At 47.7% G+C, this 23596-nt stretch overlaps 1 protein-coding gene across 9 annotated transcripts in view; it reads left to right on the top strand.

The window, feature by feature from the left end:
• Window positions 1-4330: 4330 nt before the first annotated feature.
• POU6F1 (POU class 6 homeobox 1) overlaps window positions 4331-23596 on the top strand; it is a 35686-nt gene continuing 16420 nt past the window's right edge. For 2 of the 9 annotated variants that reach the window (XM_065575913.1, XM_065575912.1), the window contains exons 1-2: window positions 4336-4643; window positions 22408-22502. In XM_065575913.1, coding sequence (XP_065431985.1) covers window positions 22458-22502 — 45 coding nt within the window. In that variant the 5' untranslated portion in view covers window positions 4336-4643; window positions 22408-22457. Of the gene's footprint in view, window positions 4644-5557; window positions 22503-23596 lie in introns of those variants that run through there. The other 7 variants (XM_042845822.2, XM_042845828.2, XM_065575914.1 and 4 more) reach the window with 6 other exon arrangements.

Raw genomic sequence — 23596 nt, 5'->3', positions numbered from 1 at the left:
GATTCAGCAAAGCATTAAGCACATGCTTAACTTGAAGCATCTGCTTAAATCCCTCCCTATCCAGCAAAGCACCGAAGCATGTGCTGATATAGCAAAAGTGCGTAAACCCATGGGATCTTCAAATCAAACAGAAATGCTGGCTTGCTGTTGCTTGGATTTTGTGCTGTGGGGGAAGGCAGGCTTCCCCAGAACCTTGGAGGGAAACTGGTTTATGGCATGATATTTATCACTTGTGGAACTGAAGGCCTTTCTGTAGAGAGTGAGATGTGTCAGAGACCACGTAGTCAGGTGCAAACACTGATCTGGCCCAGTGCTGTGTGTGGCTAGGGAAGCTAAATCCTTAAGTCAGCGAGAAAGGAAAAGACAAGAGAGGTAGAATACTAATTTGGTCCTCTGTCATGAGTTCCTGTGGACAGAGGAGGCACTGGAGGAAAGGGCATTTGATAACGATCAGACAGGCAGAATTTTATTCCCGCCAGCTATTCGTATCAAACGTATGAATACTGTATCATTTTTTTTTTCCACCTCTAAACAAGCTGTTTTCCAAAGAAATAGTTCTGGAACTCGCAAAATCAATTCATCTTCAAAATAAATTAAAAATTCAATGTGTAGCCTTTCTCCATATGTATTATATTAATAGTATGCCAATGTATGTAAATGAGTCTGAAATTCAACTCGATGGAAGTATTTAAATATTCATAATCACAGTACAGCATATGCAAACCAGATTCTCGACAGAATTGTACTGCGGAGTCTCAAATAACAGCTGTACTGAAGCAAAGCCATTTTAACATAACTGATTCGGTTCTTTAAAAAAAAAGTCACCATTGGTTGTGCATTTGTTAATATTTGTGCATTGGTATTAACATCTGGATCAAGTCTCAGTTCAGGAAACCATATAAGCGTGTGCTTAATTTTAAACACATCCTTAACTCCTTTTGAAGTCAATGTATAGTATTTAAGTGCTTTCTTGAATCAGGACCTCAGAGAGAACTGCCTACTTAATATCATGTTTGCTGAGTTCCTCTACAAAATAGATTTGTTACTAATTAGTGCTAAATATCATGTTATGCCAATAGAGGTGGGATAGTCTAGTTTAGCTTATTTTCATTCCAGAAACATTTTTGTGTACAGAAATAGGATGCAGAATTAAGGGTAGCCCCCCAAACATTTCAAATAGTATTTACACATTTAAAAAATGCATCTCTTGTAAATTGTGATATATAAATTCACATATATCCTGAAATGTATTTTAGAGGCACATTTTGAATATCGTATGGCGAACTCAAAAATAATGCATTTTAGGGCAGTAATTTAAAATTAATCCAATAGCTTCTCTGTAAAGAGAAACAGACGTCGTAATTCTTTCTAATTGATCCTAGATGTGAAAGAATAAGGTACAAATAATTCTTCTTTATCGGACCATTTGTTGTTTGTTTTTAAGAGGCACCAGCAATTGAGACATGCCTTTTTTCCCCTTATTCCTGCTTACAGATAAGAAAGAAGTTACAATTTATCCAATTATACATTTTAAAACATCCACAATGCAAGATAACATACTTTGTGTTCTTTTGTAATGAGTCAAAGCTAGCTGTAATTGGCCCATAAGTTGGCTTGCTTTGAAAAACTGCAAATATTGCATCTGTGCTTTTAATGAGGTATATAGTTAAAAGAGATATTTGTGTTCCTTTTATTTATGGAGTGACAAAGTTCAAGTTGCAACCGAGTTTCCTTTAGAAGCCTGATCTCTCCCCCCTGCCACCTAAAATCTACAAAAAAATCATATCTGCCTCAAATTTGGTAGGTTAGATCTGAAACGGAGGTAGAATTCTTGTACAAAATTTGAAGTGAACTGGACAAAGGTTTCCTGAATGATCACACTAAAAAAATACAGGTGCTCAATAGAACTCAGAAAGTCTTCTTTTATATATATATATTACCACTTCAATAAAAATAATCAGTTCATCACTTTCCTGGGTGTGATTATTATCTATTTACTTGATGCTGTTCTTGTTGCTGAGCAAAACCAATAAAGACAGTCCCTGCCTCATGTAGAATACAGTCTCAAAGTCAAAATTCACACCTAAATTGAGTGACTGTGAAGTAACGTTAGGAATTAATTTGGCTCCATGTGGTTTAGAGGTAGCTTGCTTCTAGGCTTATATGGTCCCCATTACCGTAAACCCGCCACACTCTTTAATGTATTACACAACACCTCTGTGAGGTCAGGCATTATTACTGAGGCTCACAGCAAGGAGACTTGCCCATCATAGAACTACAAAAGTTTTTTTTTTCTTCTGCTGATAATAGCTCACCTAATAGCTCACCTTAATTCATTACCCTTGTTACAGTTGGTATGGCAACACCCATTTTTTCATGTTCTCTGTGTATATATATTTTCCTACTGTATCTTCCACTGCATGCATCCGATGAAGTGGGTTTTAGCCCACAAAAGCTTATGCTCAAATAAATTTGTTAGAACTGGAAGGGACCTCGAGAGATCATCTCGTCCAGTCCCCTGCACTCATGGCAGGACTAAGTATTATCTAGACCAGCCCTGACAGGTGTTTGTCTAACCTGCTCTTTAAAATCTCCAATGATGGAGATTCCACAACCTCCCTCGGCAATTTATTCCAGTGTTTAACCACCCGGACAGTTAGGAAGTTTTTCCTAATGTCCAACCTAAACCTCCCTTGCTGCAATTTAAGCCCATTGTTTCTTGTCCTATCTTCAGAGGTTAAGAAGAACAATTTTTCTCTCTCCTCCTCGTAACAACCTTTTACATACTTGAAAACTGTTACCATGTCCCCCCTCTGTCTTCTCTTCTCCAGATGAAACAAATCCAGTGATGCACAATATTTAATTTCCTTGGGACTGCATTTTATTCTCTTCATCAGGCATTTTAAGTACACACACAGATCTCTCCCACAGCACTCACTGTATCGGAAATCAAAGTGTGTATGAGCACAGGTCTGACTCGGGGCATATAGGCCTGTAGGTAGGTTCAAGAGGCCAGCCAGGATGTCCTTATAAAATAATGGTACAACAGTGATACTCAGACAAAGCTCGGGAGCCGCAAGGAGCTCTTTAATGTGTCTCTGCAGCACGTGGTATTAAAACACCCTCTGCTTTAATTATTAACCAATATTAACCAATCAGAATGTTTTTACTATGTCGTTAACCATTTGTAGGACACTTGGTCAGTCTAGAGCAACTACTGTGGTTCTTTCGGGTAATGTTGATCATGAATTTGGCTCCTGAACAATAATAGTCAGGACAGGCCTTCTGGAGGGACAGCCAGACCACAAGCCGCTTCTGGTCCCGCTAGGTGTCCTCTGATTGACTGCAGGGAAAGGATAAGAAGCAAATGGAAGGCAGGCTTCTTTGCATATTGTGCTTGGAGCGTACTAGTAATGAGAGTAATAGTACTACACAATAAAGTGTAGCTCTTGCAACATTACTCTTGCAAAGCGCGGAAGGGAACTGCAATAATTGTGCTATTCCTCCCTGAGCCAAACCCCTGCTTTAAAGTATATCTTCAAGGTTTCCAGTACCTTGATGGAAGACCTGCCCCCCGATAGCTGATTTTGCTGGCCCCTTGTTTTCATGGTACAGTATAGTTTGGTTTTTATAACAAGTAGTTTTGTTTTTATAAGAAGGGCGGTGGGTAGGGTTGCTACCTCTGAGGTACAAAAAACCAGGACATCCGGGAAGATCCTGATCCCATAACACTGGACACCTGGCAGCGTGTCCTGAGCAGCGTTACAAATTTCCCAGGACAGGTACCTGGGAAAAACGTGAATAGGAGGCAACCTTAGTGGTGCTCAAATTTCCAGGTCCAAGCTACGCCCCATAAGAGAGCCAGGTAAGGTCGGGAAACAGTCAAAGTCCTTTATCCTGCCCCCAGGTGGCTAATGTGAATGCTATTATTAATGTATTAATTTATTATTATTAAATGCTGCATTAGGCTTTTGATGAGGGAGACTGGGAGGAACGAATCAGCAAGTCAGGACTACTTCTCTGAGCTGTGTCGGGGGTGACTTGCTGCATGACCTTGGTGGGGGGCAGTGGTTTCACACACCCCTCCCACCCATGCCTTAGAGTCCCCCCCCCCCCCCCCCCCACTGGGCTCCATTAACCAGCTCATGTTTGCCAAGTGCTGGGAGGGGAAACGCAAAGTGTCTTATACAAAAGGGGCACTTTTCAGGTTGGGGTGGGGGGGTTACACAGGGAGATTTGGGGGGGGGGGAAGGTTGTACAGGAGGGGGGGGGTCCCTGCGCCCCCTCGAGGCCGCGGCCCGCTCTGCAGCCTGCGGGATGCGGCAAAGGCCTTTGCATAAATTATGTTCATGACGCAGCAGCTAAAAAAATCCAAGTAACCAAAAAATCCCCCCCACCCCCCCAAACGGGGGCCCGGGGCTGGGGCGGCTGCAAGCGGGGGAGGCCCGGTGCAGAGCCCCGGGGGTCTCGGTGCAAGGGCTGGGCTGGGCAGGCGGAGGGGGGGCTGCCGCCTCCTTCCCCCCACCCCCCCTTTGTGTGCAGCAGCCTCCGCTCCGCTGCTGTGAGATGAATTGTTAATTATTCCCAGCAAAAAAGCGGCTCGGAGCCCCGGCCCGAGCGGGGGGCGAGCGGGTGCCGGCGCGGTGAGTGCGGGGCCCGGGAGAGGGGGTGCGGTGGGGCCGCTGCGGGGCGGGCAGGGGGGGCGGGGGGGACCCGGTTCGGTGAATATGCAATGGTCTTAATTAGCATAATTTATATATTTATGATAAAGAGAAAAACAGGGGCCGGGGCCGCCTGCGAGCGGGGGAGACGGGGCCGGGGGAGCCCGGGGATCGGGGGAGACGGGGCCGCGGGAGCCCGGGGACACTGGGTCGTGGGGAGACGGGGATTGAGGGACCTGGGGGTGGGGGGAAGACAGAGGAGCCGGGGTTAAGGGGAGCTCCGGGGGTCGGGGAGATCTGGAGGAGCCAGGGAGTGGGGGGAGAGCCCGGGAGGCTGGGGAGAGCCCGGAGCTCGGGGGAGCCCGGAGTTGGGATCGGGGCCCCCCGGGGTCGGGAGCTGAGGGGGTTCCGGGGTTGGGGGGAGCCCCATGGATCGGAGCGACCCCGGGGGTCGGGCGCTGAGGGGACCCGGAGATCGGAGGAGCCAGAGGCTGGGGGTGTCAGGGGCTTGGGGAGCTGGGGTCGGGGGGAGCCCCGGGGATCGGGAACTGGGGGGACTCGGGGATCGGGGTCTGGGGACGCCCCGGGGATCGGGAACTGGGGGGACTCGGGGATCGGAGGAGCTGGGGGCGCCCCGGGGATCGTGGGCTGGGGGGACCCGGGGATCGGAGGAGCCAGGGGCTGGGGGCGCCCCGGGGATCGGGGGCTGGGGGGACCCGGGGATCGGGGGCTGGGGGGACCCGGGGATCGGGAACTGGGGGGACCCGGGGATCGGAGTGGCTGGGGGCGCCCCGGGGATCGTGTGCTGGGGGGACCCGGGGATCGGAGGAGCCGGGGGCTGGGGGCGCCCCGGGGATCGGGGGCTGGGGGGACCCGGGGATCGGAGGAGCCGGGGGCTGGGGGATAGCGGGGAAGGGATCAAGGTAGGAGCGGCCCGAATCGGGCAGCGGGGGCCGGGCAGTGCCCGCCCCGGGGGGCGCTGTGCTGTAGGCGGCGAGCGCACGGCGGGGCCTGGGGAGGTCTGAGGCTGCATTGGGGGCTGCGGAGGCACCGGCCTGGGGGAGCAGCTGCCGGGGCCGGGCCATGGGGCTGAGCTGCCGGATTGGGAGGGAGACGCGGTGCGGGGGCTTCTCCTCCCTGCCGGGCTCTGGCACATGCCTGGCTAGGTGGGGTGGGGCTGCCCCCTGCACTTGGTCCCTGGAGCCCCCCTGCGCTGGGTGCTGGACCCCCCTGGGTGGCTGGGGAGGGTCCGCCCCTGAGGTTGAGGAATATGTTACTGGGGCTAATTGCTACAAACTGAGGGGTTTGTATTATCTCTGTCCAGGACCCCCCCTTAAGCATTCCCTGAGCTAGGTGCCCCTGCAGAGAGAGGGGCTCAGAGTCAGAGAGAAGTGTCTCCCAGGGAAGTGCCGCTATGCCTAACTCTGCCGCTGTCATGCTGGTGACCTTCGGCAAGTCACGTCACCTCCCTGCCTCCGTTTCCCCGTCCCTAAAATGGGCACAAATGATACTGACCTCCTTTGTAAAGCACTTCGAGGTCTCCTGATGAAAAGCGCTAGATGAAAGGTGGGTATTATTGCGATTGCTAATTCGCACCAGAGCAATGGAGGATCATGGTGAATTTGACGGCACCCTGAACAGCGGTGGTCAGTACAACAGACCCCCCAGTAGCTAAATACGTGGTTTTTCACTGGGGCCTTTAGGCATTACTCCAATACAAATAAATATGAATTACCAAAGGGAACGAAAACAAAAGATTCTGGAGTTTTATATATTATATAAAATATACGCCACATTTTTACCTTGAAGGTACATTTCTTTGCAGTTATTGTAGCCACAAGTTCCCTTAATCAGCAGTTCCCGGGGGGGGAGGAAGGGAGAGGGTGTCCTGCTTTGAGCAGGGGGTTGGACTAGATGACCTCCTGAGGTCCCTTCCACCCCTGATATTCTATGATTCTATGATTTTCTTAAGGGTGCATTGGCTGGGCTTTGTATAGGGAAAGAGGCGAGCTCCATGTTCTCGTCCCCTCAAGATGCCAACCTGGTACAGCCAGTGCTTCTAATGGTAACGATTGTACTTGCTTGTGACAGGGTATTAGGACGCAGGCTGCCCTTCCCCCATAGACAGCACTGACATGTTGGAAAGAAGGAGCAGGCTGACCCAGTGGCGGATTGAGTAAACGGACTTCTTTATTCCATTACTTGTTCCCCTCGACCCAGTTGTCGAGTAAGCCCCGAGTTAGTCACGTCACACTCGTTTATCTAAGTTAATCTGTAAATACTCACATTTACTACAACGCCCCCCCAAAACCCTTATTTAATAATATGAACGCCCATATAATGAATATTAATAGCTATATACTGAATATAATTATACCCGGCCCTGTTTACTGTTTACAGCTTTAAGCATATGCTATCGACATTTTTACCTTGAAGGTACATTTCTTTGCAGTAATTGTAGCCACAAGTTCCCTTAATCAGCAGTTCCCAGGGGAGGGAGGAAGCGAGAGGGTGACCAGACAGCAAGTGTGAAAAATCGGGACAGGGGGTGGGGGGTAATAGGAGCCTATATAAGAAAAAGACACCAAAATTGGGACTGTCCCTATAAAATTGGGACATCTGATCATCCTAGAGGGGCCATGACCCCGAGCTGGGAGAGGAAGGGAGAGGGGAGATAACACTTCTTCACACAAAGGGGATCCTTCAGACAACCATGTTCCTTATCCAGCTGCAATGCTTATCTATCCTTAACATGCAGAAGGGAAGGGAAAAGAATGGTAACTTTATCAAGCGAAGAAACAGTGCTTGTCTGTGCCTCACTCCCTATTACCATGATAGCGGCTACCCAGGTCTTTACTTAACCCTGACATACCCCAGCATTATATATTAAAGGCTTTAAATACTAATAGACCTTGACCAGGAAACACCTGTTGAGACAGATGTCCTGACAACTCCCTGCCAGTGGGGGGCGATCAGAGGCACGGAAATGCCCGGGAATATTTTATTTGACACACTCAGCAGTGTGACCTCCCATCCCAGGCTCCAAGGAGCTGGCTTTATTCTCTGCCTCACTTTTTGCAGTAAATGTTTTTGTGCATGAAATATTAAGAAGCAACCAGCCGATTTTTCTCACGCATCACAAATACGCACGTGGTGGTGGTAGTTTTACCACCGTTACTGAATAGGCGTTGGTTGGGGAGTGAATGTTAGGTGTCTGCAATACCGTATTACTCCGGTGCCACCCTGTTGGAAAGCTGCAAGAGGTGCATTTTTTTAGGTTAGGCTTGCTTGGTAGGTGACATATTTTTATGTTTGCAGGACCTACCGGGAACAATATTACAAACTTCCTTCACAACTGCTAGACTGAGTTTATGGTTAATGGACTAGACTGGGAGTCAGGAGATCTGAGTTCAGTGCCTGGCCCAGCAATAGGCTTCTCATCTGACCTTGGGCGATTCACTTAATCTCTCAATACCCTATCAGTAAAACAAAGATAGTAATACTTCCCTCCCCCTCAGGAGCAAATAATGTATGTGCCGTCCGGAGATACTTGTAAACAAATAAATACGGCTTCCAAGACCGCACTGACCGAATTCAGGAAGCTGTCAAGCAAACATATTATTTGCATTTGTATTACAGTAGAACCTTTGTGCTGGGTGCCGGACAAACCCATAGGGAGAGAGTTTTTGCCCTGAAGAGCTTACAGTCAAAATAGATGAAGGGTAGGAGGGAAAAGAAAGTCACAGGGCAATTAAGTAATTTGCCCCAGGTCATCCAGCAGGTCGATGACAGAGCTAGGAACAGATCTCCTAATCCAGTGGGTCGCACTGTCTCTCTAATAGAGCATCGTCCTTATTTCGAAGGTTGCAGCAATTGTAACAAGTGAAAAGCAGGGAAAACAAAAGTTTATTTTAAAGGTACTAAGAAGGTTTGGCAAATAACTGAGAGTTAAACCCAGAAATTGGCAGACGTTATTGGGTCACCTCTGGCTTCTTTTTATTTTTAACGTATTTAGTAAAATGTTCTGGATGCAGACGCAAGCTCCCTGTTCGTTACTCACTGCTCTACTGGCCTTGAAATGGGAAGGGCAAGTGTTTTGGTAAATGGATTGGCAGGTTGTCTCTGGCTTTCCTTGACGTCCCTTGGAGTCTGACCAGGTGCAGTCGACTGCAGGATCAGGGCTAAAAAACTGCCAACAAACTACTGGCAAATGCAAGTGACCTCTAGTTCCTCTGCACAGATGCCAGCAAGTATGTCAACGTAAAATGAGGCATTCTTGCGGGTGGTGGTGGGGGAGCTCTTTAAAGTTTGCAGAAGCTGCACGTGCTTTGCAGACATGAATTCCCTCTTGTGATTTCTTCACTCCTGAAACTCAGCTCGAAGCCGCGGTTCATTACAGGCAGCCCTACGGCCCACAGCTATTTGTCTCAAAGTACATTTAACAGTAACCAATTTGTAATTCGTTCTGCTGACGAAACTGTCATATTAGGTCAGCCGAGCAGCCTGATCTGATGACAGCCCACTTTATAGCAGCCCAGTACAGATTTTCATAGATTTAAGGTAGCGTTGGAGCGGCTGTCCTTTATGTGTCACAAATTAATTTTCATTGATTTGGCCGGTGGAGTTAGCTGGCCTGGCCCAGCCCTGGCACAAGCTTTCCAGGAAAGGGGCTCACTCCTCTTGTAGGAGATAGTAACAGAGAGCCTTGGGGAGTTGCCATATGTTGCAAAGTTATCCCGGTGGCAGAAATCTCTGTCTTCGAAGATAGTATCTTAGTGTAGCCGTGTTAGTCTGTATCCACAAAAACAACGAGGAGTCCGGTGGCACCTTAAAGACTAACAGATTTATTTGGGCATAAGCTTTTGTGGGTAAAATCCCCAGTTCTTCAGATGCAGGGAATCCAACTCTGATCAGAGGCTGTCTTTGGTTTTTCATTTCCCCCTCCCACCCCCCCAAATCTTTAGGAGTTTAAAAATGGCCATAAAACTTCACTCAGAAATGTGCCAAGCAGGGCACATTCCCTGGGGAGCAAATGCACATTTTCAGAAGCATTGGTTTGGCCGTTTTTAAGTTCCCAAGCATGGAACTGAAGTCCCCACCCCCATTATATAAAGTGGATTTTGGTCGTGGTTTTATTTTTGCCTTCAGAAAGGGGAATCCAGTTTTGTTTCAGCAAACAGTTGGGGGCTGCCCTATAATGGTCACTTGTAGAACAGTTGCACCGTATAGCTGAAGCTCAGTTATATTAAGACCACTTTGCACTGTTCTGGTGCAAATGGGGATTTCAAATGAGCATACGTTACATTGACTTGCACTTTCCGGCCTCCTTGGAGAGCCACGGTGATGGGAAGGGGCATTACTGTAAATGAGAATCAAGCCATGCCGGTTGCTCTGGGAATAAGTCTTGTGGTACATTAAGGGATGAGTATGGGTGCTGGAAGTTTGCCCTGCTGCCATGCCTAGATGTGTGTGTATGTTTCTCGCCTCACGAGTAAACATGGTTTCGAGTTGAGTTAGGCAACATGCTGCAGAGAAAAGGACCAGCATCCTGTCCACTTGTCAAATGCTGTTCCTGGCCCTGCCACTGGCCCGCTGTGTGACCATGGGCAAGTCACGTCACCGCCCCCCTACCTCAGTTTTCCCATCTGTAAAATGGAAATAATGATATTGACTGCCTCTGTGAAGTGGAGCTCTACTGATGAAAAGTGCTGCATATTATTATTGTTTTATTATATTAGAGTGAGGCTGGAAAGGATTAATTGGACAAGTACCCAAAATGTGATTTCAGTGGGAGCTAGGGTGTCTAAATACCTCTGAGAAGCTCAGCCGAAGTGCAGAAGTCACTTTTTAAAAATGGGACTTGTGCTCCTAAATGACTTAGGAGCTTTGGAAATTGTTGCCCATAATCCCCATTTATATGACAGACTGTAACTGACGTGAGCATCTGCCTTGGAGCAAGACTGGCTTGTTTATTTTTATGACTATCTCCTCCCAGGATAGAATTACACTAAACTGGGATTTAAGACTGAGGTGCTTTTCATTTTCTACCTGGACACTGCTTCAGATTGTAAGAAGCAACGTGTGATTGAGCCCTACTAAAAGGGGGCCTTTCCTCTAGGGGTCTGATGCTGTCATTGAATCTGTCTCTCTGGGGACCTGATTCCAGGATCAGAGCCTAGATCAGAACCGTAGGAAGACCGGGTGAGTGGACTGAAAAGGAGTCCAGGGTTTGCGTGCTCCTGAGGTCTAGTGTTCTTTCTGCCAGTGATTCATTGTGTGATGCTAGACAAGTTACACCTTCTGCCTCAGTTTCCCCTTCAGTAAAATATGGTTGGTAATATTTGCCTTCCTCCGAGAAGGTTGTGAGGCTAATTGTAAAGTGCTTCGAGATTCTTAGAGGAAAAGGTTTGGTCGAAATGCAAACAAAGGTTTGGGGGTTTTGGGGGGGGGAGGCCGTTGGGGGGAGGAATTAATTACAAAACCAGGTTGAAATGTCCGTAATATTCTGAAAACAAATATGAACGGAAAAGAGGCAGATTAAACGTGAGGCACAACATTTGTGCTTGGACCCATGTGATGATGAATGGCTTTTTATGATTAAATGCAGGTTTTAATTAAATTAAATTGCAGTTTAGACCTTTACGTGGCCTCATTGGAAAAGAAAATGTTTGTGGTCTCTCTGAGTTCAAGTTTGTCCATTTAATTGATCTTTCAAGAGATACAAATGTAACCAGTCTGGAAGATACAACAATCTCTGCAGACCACTTAAACAGTGAGAATAAGGGCCTGTCTGCAGGGAGAAATTGACCAGAATAGCTGTTGTGAAATAAACTACTCTACAAAAGCAGTTCTGGTCAGTTTCCTCATGTAGACAAGCATTTAGTCACATACACGTGAAATAACCTTTTACTCCATGCATTTTGTGTGGAATGGCTTTACAAATTGGGAACACTACAAAAATGAGAGGCGGATTTTCATTTGGCATGAATCAGCATAACACTAATGAAGTCCGTGAAACAATGTCGCTTTGCACCAGCCCTAATATGAGCCTGAGTGACTGCGAAATTGCTTTATGAGCTCGATGCTGCAAGATACTGAGCACTTTGGGCCCAATCTATCAGAGCTCTTCAGCACATGCTTCACTTTAAGCATATGAAATCACCCGCCTTGCTCGATGTTAAAACCATGTGACTTTCTTAAGTGTTTTGCTATGGGGACCAGAGTGCACGATCGAACCCTTAACTCTGGATGGCAGAAGTGAGAGGCCCAGCAGTCTCAAAGCTTCTAATGCCTTATGTTTTATTCTCCTCTAGTGCTATTAACCACTGGTGCAGATATCAGCACCGTAATTTTACCCTTTTGTAAGGGGTAACCTCTTTCCCTAGCCCCCTTAATACCGAGCCTCAGTGCATTGCTGCTGTCCATTTTCCATTCAGCGTGTGCATGCTATAACCCACAGTTGTACTTAGGATACACTCCCCGATGGGTTAGCACTGGTGTAACGGGACAGGAAGTGGTGGTCAGCAATGGGGTAACCAGAGCCTTGCCTTGGCCTTGTGAAGTGGTGTAGTGTCCCAGAAGGTTGGGGCTAGTTGCCTTACAGTAGAACCCAGGGACCATTTCAGATTGGTAGGGAAGACGGTTCAGATTCTCCATGCCTCAGTTTCTCCATCTGTAAAATGGGGATGATGGTGCTGACTTCCTTTGTAAAGTGCTTTGAAAGTTACGGACGACAAGAACTCTTATTATCATTAGTTATTATTCCCTTTGCTTGCAGGCTCATGGGCCCCTCCCGGTGGAGTCCAAACTTGCTCCCATCAAATCAATGGGAACTTTGTCATTACCTCCAACAGAAACAGAATTCAGTTGGTAATATTGGTATTTCTGCGGCACTCCCCACTTTAGTACCTGAGCATATAACACACCTCAGTGCAGGAGCCCTCACCGTACTCCGATGAGGATGGGCATTCATTTTTCAAAGGTATTTAAGGCACCTAAAGATGCAGATAGGTGCTTAGTGGGATTTCTAAAAGGCTCATAGCACGTTACTCCTCTAATTTCCATTGATTTCTCTGGGAGTTGAGGACCCAATCTGCTTTGGTGTTTTTGAAGACAACGCTAGGTACCTATCTGTGTCCGTAGATCATAGAATCATAGAATATCAGGGTTGGAAGGGACCTCAGGAGGTCATCTAGTCCAACCCCCTGCTCACAGCAGGACCAATCCCCAACTAAATCATCCTAGCCAGGGCTTTGTCAAGCCTGACCTTAAAAACTTCTAAGGAAGGAGATTCCACCACTAACCCATTCCAGTGCTTCACCACCCTCCTAGTGAAATAGTGTTTCCTAATATCCAACCTAGACCTCCCCCACTGCAACTTGAGACCATTGCTCCTTGTTCTGTCATCTGCCACCACTGAGAACAGCCGAGCTCCATCCTCTTTGGAACCCTCCTTCAGGTAGTTGACAGCAGCTATCAAATCCCCCCTCATTCTTCTCTTCTGCAGACTAAATAATCCCAGTTCCCTCAGCCTCTCCTCATAAGTCATGTGCTCCAGACCCCTAATCATTTTTGTTGCCCTCCGCTGGACTCTTTCCAATTTTTCCACATCCTCCTTGTAGTGGGGGGCCCAAAACTGGACACAGTACTCCAGATAAGGCCTCACCAATGCCGAATAGAGAGCATAAATACCTTTGAAAATCTGGCTCTTCGGGCTTCTCACCTGTGGCATGTTTGTTCAAAGTGAGATTCCCACTGGAATGGGATCCAGGCAGTCACATCTCTGACTCATCAGCCCTAGTAATTAACACAACAGTTATATTCACAGTGAGAACTGGAGTGTCGTAAATCATCTTCTCCCTCTCTTTTCCAATTCTTTTTTATTAGTAGTAGTAGTAGTATTATTAGTTTGTACATTTCATTTCCTCGTCACCATCTGTTGTGAAATGGCGGTTTTCGTGCTGCGTGCACTTAACACCACCATCTGGGCAAATGATTTGTCCCATTAATTGCAAAAATGTGCGAAGAAGCAAACTGAAATGGTACGACACACTCGCGGAACGTCTGCTAAACGAGAGCCAGCCCGCGAGGAAATCCAAGCCACGCCACAGAACTGCATTGAGCTTGACATTATGAAATGTCTGTTTAATCGTCCATCACGCTAATTGGTCTCTTTGCACAGCACTGAGAGAGAGCTCGGCTTGTCTTCTCTGCCCATTATTTGACTCTGCCGCAGTGGGAAGGCCTGAAAAGATCTAAGTATCCTGCTCTGATAAATACAGTAGCTAGAACCCGATTAGTGTGTCCTGTTCAGTCTTGTTAGAATATACCTGCGATTCTGAAAAGTGCCTCTTCAGCTTGTTTTGTTGCTGTAGATCTGTGCAGAGATAAACTTCCTATAAGCCACAAGTATGTTTCCCATCTCACGGTGCTCTTTGCTGCAGTTTTTAGTGTTACTTTGATCAGCAAAACTCCAAGGCTCTGTTGAAAGATGCTTTTTTTTTAATACTCTGCAAACTTTGAAGACGGCGTCTTGCACTAAACTTCATTCGAATGTACACAAAGGCCATTTTATACCTCTCTGGCAGTGCAAAGGCGCCGTAAAGTGTATGTAACTGTAAAAGATTATGCTGTTTTTTAAACACTCCATTATGCCTATGGGCCTCCTTGGGAAAGCGCATGGGATCTTGTTTGTTTTTTCACCGTTTCCTGGAGACGTTCCTAAAATGCACAAACAGGAGGGATGTGACTGGGGAGCAGATGAATACCCTTGGGAGGACCAAGGGAGCTGGGGCATTTTCAGCACCGAGCCTTCTTATTTTGCAGCCTAGCGAGTGAAATCATAGAAGCTGATCACGCTGAAGAATTTGCCCAGCTCCGTATGGGAGGCAAGTGCACAAAACCCTCCCGTCTCTTCCCAAGATTGTGCTTTGCCCAAAGCCGAAAAGCAAATGAGTACCCAGCATTAGAACTCAGAATTTCCTGGGTTCTGCTCTTGTGATTTTTCTAGCAGTCCAACTAATAACTGCTCAGTCCCATCTCCTGCCAAGAATGACACTCACTCAGTCACTAGAGAGTGTGTTTGGAATTATACCTTCCCTTAAACAGCTGTTCCTGGCGTGAGCGTTCACTGCAAAGGAAAGTTGCAATGGGGCACAGATGTCTGCTTATTTTTTAAATACGCTCTGGCTTTTTAGGAATATGTCCACAGAATATCAAACAGTCTCCCCGTGGGTGCCCAGCCCCGCCTCGATTTTGACCATTTTTGGTGTATTTTTAAAAATATAACGATCTTACATTTTGGAACGAAAAGTCGTTTTGACAGGTTCAGAACTTTATAGTCGAGGGGAAAAATTTGTCGAGACTGGCCTCCCTTTCCCGGGAAAAGCTTTGGCTTCATTCAATGGGCAATTTCCGATGAAAACGTTTTCCATCAAAAAATTCCCAATCCGCTTTACTGCGCTGTGAGAGACACAGCACCTGGCTCTTGATGGCAGACTCCCAGCGAGGGTGCAATGCATGAAGGAAGGTTCCCCAGGAATCAGCACCTGCATTTCTCTGAGGGGTTGTCTACACTGATATAATTTCCAGCTCCGGCAGACATACCTGCGCTAGCTCTGATCAAGCCAGTGAGCTAACAATAGCAGTGTAGCTGCGGCTGGAAATGGGCTAGCCACTCAAAGTGCATACCTAGGATTTCAGATGGGATTGCACGCAGGGCAGCTAGCCCCTCCCACCGCCCATGCAGGTGTGCTATGCTGAATGCTGTTTTCCGTATGCTAGCTAGATCGGAGCTAGCGTGGGTGCCCCTGCCCAAGCTACAAGTTACGCCTCCAGCTGCAGTGTAGACGCACAATAAGGGTCAGTCTGCACACCCGTTTTTTTACCGATTTAACTATATCGGTTTAGAAATCGATGTAGTTAAAGCAGTAAAACCCTTTAGCGTGGACACAGTTACGCCCGCTGGCACAAAGGTGCTTAAAAGGGCTTGTTCACACAGAAAAATGGTGTTGCTTTATACAGGTGTAATTAAAGTGGTACAACCCCCTTAATGTACATGCAGTTCTACAAGTATAAATGTGCTTCTACCAGTATCGTTGGTTCCCACGTGGGAAGGAAACCAGGAGGCCAGTACGAAAGCTCTGCCGGATAGCTATATTGGCAAAGCCTGCTGGATGCAGCTCATACCGGGAAAAGGACACTTGAAACATAAACTATACCAGCAGAAGGACACTTACAGAGATGAGCTGCGTTTTACACAGGGATTGCTTGTATAGCTTTCAGCGTGGTAGCCGTCTTAGTCTGTATCAGCAAAAACAACGAGGCGTCCTTGTGGCACCTTAGAGACTAACAAATGTATTTGGGCAAAAGCTTTCATGGGCTAGAACCCACTTCATCAGATGCATGGAGTGGAAAAAAACCAGTAGGCAGGTGTATATACACAGTGCATGAAAAGATGGGAGTTGCCTTACCAATTGGGGGGTCAGTGCTAACGAGGCAATTCCATTCAAGTGGAAGTGGGCTGTTCTCAACAGTAGAATACCAAGGGAGGAAAAATCACTTTTGTAGTGGTAATGGGGCCAATGTAAACCAGGGTGGGCCATTTCAAACAACTGACAAGAAGGTATGAGTAGCAGTAGGGGGAAATTAGTTTTTGTTGTGACCCATCCACTCCCAGTCTTTATTCAGGCCTAATTTGATGGTGTCCAGTTTGCAAATAAATTCCAGTTCTGCAGTTTCTTGTTGGAGTCTGGTTTTGAAGTTTTTTTGTTGAAGAATGGCCACTTTTAAGTGTGGTATTGAGTGACCGGGGAGACTGAAGTGTTCTCTGACTGTTTTTTTTGGATGTTACAATTCTCGACATCTGATTTGTGTCCATATATTCTTTTGCCTAGAGACTGTTCGGTTGGCCATTGTACATGGCCAATGTACATGTATAGCTGTGTCGGTTAGGAGTGTGAATTTTTAAGCCGACAAAGCTCTGTAGTGTAGACCTGTCTGGGGAATAGGTTATACATACCAGTATATTAATCAATTAAAAAAAATAACCCCCTTAAATGAAGTCGTTAAATCAGTATGAACACTGTGCGTAGAGCAGACCGAAGGTAAAATGACAGGAGTAAGTTTTACAGGTGTAAGCATCTTTATATTATTATTATTATTATTTTATGTATTATTATTTTAGGTATTTTTTATCTATTTTATGTATAGCACCTAGAAACCTCAGTCCTAGCCCTGGACTCCATTGTGCAAGGTGCTGTACAAACACAGAAGGAAAAAAAGACAGGCTCTGCCCCAAAAGAGTAGACGATCACCAGTCTAACCGGATCCAGACCAAGAGATGATACTGATTTAACGCTGTTGGTGTACAATCATGCCCCAACTCTAAGCAGGGAAAACTTTATGACTGTATGTACACCAGGCTGAAGTATTGTGGATGGGATTTTTAAAGGCCTTCAGCATTGGATGGACCCTATTCTAATTGAAGTCAGTAGGAAAATTCTCAGTGGGAGCAGGTTGGGTGAAAATTTCCCCTCTCTGCTGCGTAGGCTGATGAGGTGATACAGCATTTCAGGCTGCTTTTCGAAGGTATTTAACAGAAACCCTCCATAAATAAAATATATGCCTGTGCAAACAGCGAACACCCCAGCTTACAACATCCTCAACCCTTTTATTTTTAGATAGATGGATAGATACAGCTGTTCCTGCCGAATTTGTTCAGAAACAGCTTGTTAATTGGTCTCTCTACGCAGCAGCCTTGGTATCGCTCATTACTGTTTATTCACGTCCTGTGTTTGCAAAGCTGGAAGATTTTACTGCAGATTTAATTATGCCTGTATGCAAAAGATGTCTCTGTCAAACAGTGTTATTTAATAGCACAGCAGCAACAGAGAAAGCAGGTACAAGGCTTGTCTTGGGTCTTGTCCGTAGGAGAAAGTTGAATCTTTTTAACGAAAGGGGTGAATTTCAATCACTTTGGTGATGCCGGTGCAAACCCCGGTGTGGACTGTGATTTTTGGTTGAAAACGGGCTTATTTAGCTTAAAACGATAAGGAATTTAGACGAAACTGTTAGAAAGCGAAATCAGAGTGTCCAGTTTAACTAACCAGTTCGAATTTGCGTGTAGACAAGGCCTGATAAAAATAATCTCTCCAGTGGACATTTTCTCTGCCTTCCTACCTCCTGGGACAAACCAAATTCAGCCCTGGTATAAACAGGCTGAGTTTCCATTGATTAGCATGAGAACTGTGCTGAGTTATTCTGTACAGGACTGAATTTGGGCCGATGCCTTTAAAAACATTGCGGTACCCCCTGAGAAAGACTGCTCGAGGATAGAACAGCCCTGGGGCTGCTCTAACTTATCCAGAGAGTCCTTTTGTGGGGTCAACGGTTATTTATGATTTGCATTATAGTAGCACCTGGAAACCGCAGGTGAGATAGTGACCTCATTGTGGTAGGCTCTGTAAAGTCCCTGCCCCAAAGAGCTTACGGTCTCCTCCCAGAGACACACAGCAGGTCTTACCACTGCCAGGAGACCAGCAACCCAGTCAGTAACCACCACCCTGTCCAGCTCACAGATCATCCCTTCCCGGTGGAATGACTGGCCATTCGGTTCATCTCGTCTCTTTGTCACAGGAGGTTTTGCAGCTTTAGTTCTCTGCTTTTTCTTCCCACCGGCACATCCCTGGCGCAACAAGTGTCCCTCGCTCCAACTTTTCCTGCCGGTTGCTGTGCTCCGGCTGTAGGAGAACTAATTAACTATTAATAACGCCACATGCGTAGAAGAGCTACCTGATGGCCCCTGACTCTGTTCTCTGTTGCACTGGAATAAATTGTTAATTAAAGCATGCCCCGGCATCCCATGGCGTTTGGCTACTCTGAAGTCAAAGCGGGATTTAAAAACTTTTATCAGATATTACAGATCAGTCACTGGGCTGATCTCAATCAGTTCACTCACTCAGGCAGCAGAGTCTGAACCTATTAAAAGCTACCGAGCGTAGCGGAGAAGATGGCACTAGTTCTGGGCAGCGCCTCTTGGGATCTGTTTGAATGTTTAGGTTGAGATTGGCAAAGCCAACAAGGGGGATAGTTTTAAAGGGAGCTGGGCAGCTTAATTCCCGCAGCTAGGAGCTGGGTAGTGTCCCTTTAAATCGCTTGTGAGCCTTCTAATGGCGCTCACTGGGTTTTATGTTTCAGAAGCCAACAGACTACTGCCAGCAGCGGGTATATGTGTATACGTTGCTTGTTGTATATAGTTAGTAAATAGTTACTCGGACTCCGCTGTGTTTCTGTGAGGTTCCTTCCTGGTACATTTGTTGTGTAAAGAGTGAAGGACGCAGTAATTTCACACACACTTTAAAGGGATACTACCCAGTTACTACACACTGATTATTGTATCGGTGTCATTTTGGCCTCAGTGATGTTAATGGGGCCAGGATTTCATCCTATATTATTAAAACGTCAGTGCACATCACAGTAACATGCACACCCAATATCTGCTCCATGGTCCCAGTGCTAATCTTTAAAGCCACCTGCCGAACAGCTGTTCAGTGGGCCCTACCGATCAGCTCTCCCTTTCCCCCCAGCACTTCCCGCCCGCCGCCGATCGGCGGTTCAGTGGTGGGCTGGAAGCGCTTGGGAGGAGTGAGGGTAGGAAGAGGCGGAGCGAAGGCAGGGCCCGCTCAGGAAAGGGGTGAGGCCTCAAGGGGAAGAGGCGAGCGAGGGTGACGCTTTGGGGGAATGGGTGGAGTGGGAGCGGGGCCTCAGAGTGGAGCACCCCCAGGAAAAGCTGAAAGTCAGTGTCCGTGCTGTCTTGGACCGTCGTAAAGGGACCTTGATTTTCAGATAGCACTGAAGGCCCCACAGGCCCTTTTTAGGTCTCTCATGTTGGGCCCCCAGGGGAAAAAAACACTAGTCAATTTTGAAAATCTCAGCCAATGAGAATTCTTTGCTTTAGTCATAATTCATAATGGGTAAAGGTTTAGAAAACATGACCTATGAGGAAAAATTGAAAAAATTGGGTCTCTTTAGTCTTGTTTAGAAGAGAAGACTGAGAGGGGATATGATAAGTTTTGGAGTACGTAACAGGTTGTTACAAGGAGGAGGGAGAAAAATTGTTCTCTTTAACCTCTGAGGATAGGACAAGAAGCAATGGGCTTAAATTACAGCAAGGGAGGTTTAGGTTGGACCTTAGGAAAAACTTCCTAACTGTCAGGGTGGTTAAGCACTGGAATAAATTGCCTAGGGAGATTGTGGGATCTTTGTCATTGGAGATTTTTAAGAACAGGTGAGACAAACACCTGTCAGGGCTGGTCTAGAAAAGATAATATTTAATCCTGCCTTGAGTGGCTGAAGTTATATTTTCACATTGTTAAACTCTCCCATGTAGGCAAGACCCTAGCAACAAGACATGTTCACAAGTAGAGTTGTCAACTGTCTAATCACACAAACCCAAACACCCTTGCCCTGCCCCACCCCTTCCCTGAGGCCCTGCCCCGCCCATTCTCTGAGGCCCCGCCCCTGCTCACTCCATCGCCCCCCCTTCGTTGCTTGCTCTCTCCCACTCTCACTTTCACCAGGCTGGGGCAGGGGGTTGGGGTGCAGGAGGGGGTGTGGGCTCTGGGAGGGAGTTTGGGTGCGGGAGGGAGCTTAGGGCTGGGGCAGGGTTGGGGTGTGGGAGGAGGTGAGGGGTGCATACTCCAGGTGGTGCCTACCTCGGGTGGCTCCCGGAAGCGACTGGCATGTCCGGCGCCTAGGTTCAGGGGTGGCCAGGTGGCTCCGCACGCTGCCCCTGCCTGCAGGCACCGCCCCTGCAGCTCCCATTGGCCGCAGCTCCCATGGGATGCAGGGGGTAGCATGTGGAGACCCCCGGCCATCCCTGCACCTAGGAGCCGGACATGCCGTCTGCTGTTGGGAGCCACACAAAGCCAGGGCAGGCAGGGAGCCTGCCTTAACCCTGTTGTGCCGCCAACCGGACTTTTGGTATATTTAAAATCTGCTGGATTGCTTTTAATAGTCACCAGGAGATTGAGGCAGATTCTGGTAGACTCCCGGCCAGTCCGGGAGGGTTGGCATCCCTATTCACAAAGAGTCTTGAGGCAGAAGTCATTTGGGGTCTCTCTGCTGCTTTTCTCCATTGCTGGTAACTCCTGACCCAACTCCTCCGCAGCTGCGTAAACAAGGACACCTTCACGCCTGCATCCAGTAGTTCTGAATGTCAAACAGCCTGGCCGGTTAAATGCATCCCAGAGCCCTTCCTAATAAAAAATTCATAAGCCTCTTCTAAAGGCAATTACAGGTCTGTAAGGCAGCGAGGGGACGGTACGTGAGCAAATAAGCTCTTGAAGGCCGTTACGAGGGGATCGGTTTCCTCTTTAACAGGTGCACTAAGATCCTTCCAAAACAAATCTCGCCCGCCATGACATTTAAACCAGCGTCAAGAAAGGATCCTCATAGGAAAGAGCAAATCGACTCTGTTGCCCCTCACGTTCCCCTGCCGAGACACAGGATGGCCGAGGACAAGCCTTCAAAGACCTGAGCGCCTTGAGGGTCCTGGGCCAGGCGAAGAGGCAGTGTCCTCTTAGGAAATAGCTGCTCTTTAAGGCTGGAATTTTCAGCGGGTTTATGGGAGTTAGGCGCGTAATCCCCATGGACAGCGGGAGAGGAAAATGCCAGCCTAAAGAAATGTGTTAGCGTGAGTCTGTTTTTCCAAGGAGAAGGGAGAATGGTTTGATCCTGAGGGGCGGGTTTCGCTTTTCTGCTGGTAGATTCTCATCTGGAATGTTTTCTCCTCCCAGTCAGTAGACATTCTTGCACTGATCCATTGCTTCGTTTGGGGTGAAGTGGGGATGGGTATTTTTAGTGAAATCTCCAGGTGGCTCCGCTCACTGCCCCTGCCTTCTCTCATTGGCTATTCAGCACTTCCGCTTTACTAAGTGAATCACACAATTCCCCTCATACACACACACACACACACACACACTCCCCTTGTGAGATATGATCAATATTAGCTCACCCGCCTCCCACACCCAGCATAGAGAAGGGGACGCTGACATACCAACCCTTTCCCCCAGGAAGTTAGTGGTAGAACCAGGAGTAGAACCCGGGAGTCCTGGCTCCAAACTATAGGCGCCGACTGCGTGGGTGCTCCGGGACTCAAGCACCCATGGAAAAAAAATAGGAAGTGCTCAGAACCCACCAACCACAGCTGTTGGGTGGGGCCACCGATCAGCTGTTGGGTGGCTGGTAAGGAAGCGCTCAGGGGAGGGCAGGAGACCTCAAGAGAGGGGGCGGAGCCAGGGTGGAAAGAGGCATGGCAGGGCTTCAGGGAAAGGGGCGGAGTGGGGGCGGGGCCTTAGGGTGGAGCCCGGGAAAAATGCAGGTCAGCGCCTGTGCTCCCAACACTTGACCTTCCATTGCCCTGCAGTTCTTGCAGTCAGTGACCTGTTGCAAAGCGGAAATGGTTTGGAAGAGGAGCATTTTAACACCCGCTTTGCACTGGTGTGAACGGCTCTACAAGGTGTAAGTGGTATGGAGAAGCCAGGCTGCCTGTGTCTGGCTCCGTCAGCTACCCCACGTTGCGAAGGGAGCCTGGTCTCGGGACTGTTCCCGTGTGGCTTCGGGGGGTGAAATGCAAGGGTGCGTGTTGCTTCAACTCTTGCAAGCTGTTCCAAGATTTGACCCCGTGGCGGGTGTGACACCGGTTTAGTAGCCGATCCTCTTGTGACCATTGTCTTCTTGCTTGCAGCATGTGGAGAGTGAGTCCACCCCACCCCCCGCAGCGCGCACTGACCAATCATGGACGTGCAACCCCAGGAAGCTTCCCTGACGGTTAACGAGCAAGTATGTTGGTTTCTTTCCACGGGTTTGCGACAGCAGAGCCTGGCGTCGGGCTTGGGAATAGCTTGCCTTTCTAACACTGCCCGCGTGCTCAGGGCCAGAGCCTCAGCGGGTGTAAATCAACACTGGCTTCAGTGGTGTGTCACTGATTTACACCCCTTGGGGCTCCGGCCCATTGATGTCAATAGAGCTGTGCTGATTCACCCCAATTGAGGGGCTGCCCCGGTGACGTCAGTGGAGCCGGGCCAGCTCCCACCAGCTGGAGAGGTGGCCCAATGACTGATGGAGCAACAGCTCATTTACACCCGTTGCGGATCTGCCCGGGCTGTTTTTGACTAACTGCAATGGTGATAAAAAAGTCACAACTGAGCCTAGTGTGATTAGACAGACACACAGACAGACAGATGTGTATGGGGATGGCTGGATAGATAGATAGCTAGATAGAGGGGGTCCATGGGATGGATGGCTGGATAGATAGATAGCTAGATAGAGGGGGTCCATGGGATGGATGGATGGATAGATAGATAGCTAGATAGAGAGAGGGGGTCCATGGGATGGATGGATAGATAGATAGAGGGGGTGGATGAGGATAGATAGATAGATTAGATAGGTAGATATGGGGATGGCTGGATAAACAGACAGATGTGTATGGAGATGACTGGATAGATAGATAGATTAGATAGAGGGGGTGCATGGGATGGATGGATGGATGAATAGATAGATACGGGTTGGCTGGATAAACAGACAGATGTGTATGGGGATGGCTGGATAGATAGATTAGATAGAGGGGGTCCATGGGATGGATGGATGGATAAATAGATAGATACGGATTGGCTGGATAAACAGACAGATGTGTATGGGGATGGCTGGATAGATAGATTAGTCAGAAGGGGTGCATGGGATGGATAGATAGAGGGGGTGTATGGGGATGGCTGGATAGATAGATTAGATAGAGGGGGTGCATGGGATGGATAGATAGAGGGGGTGTATGGGGATGGCTGGATAGATAGATAAATAGATAGATGGATGGATGTATCTGGGCATGGATGGATAGATGGATGTATATGAGCATGGATGGATAGACAGCTATGTATGGG

Source organism: Chrysemys picta, chromosome 22 (assembly GCF_011386835.1).
Source record: "Chrysemys picta bellii isolate R12L10 chromosome 22, ASM1138683v2, whole genome shotgun sequence".
In the NCBI taxonomy this organism is placed as follows: domain Eukaryota; kingdom Metazoa; phylum Chordata; order Testudines; family Emydidae; genus Chrysemys; species Chrysemys picta.
The sequence above is the reverse complement of the archived record's forward strand: the minus strand, read 5'-3'. Positions and strand labels throughout refer to the sequence as shown.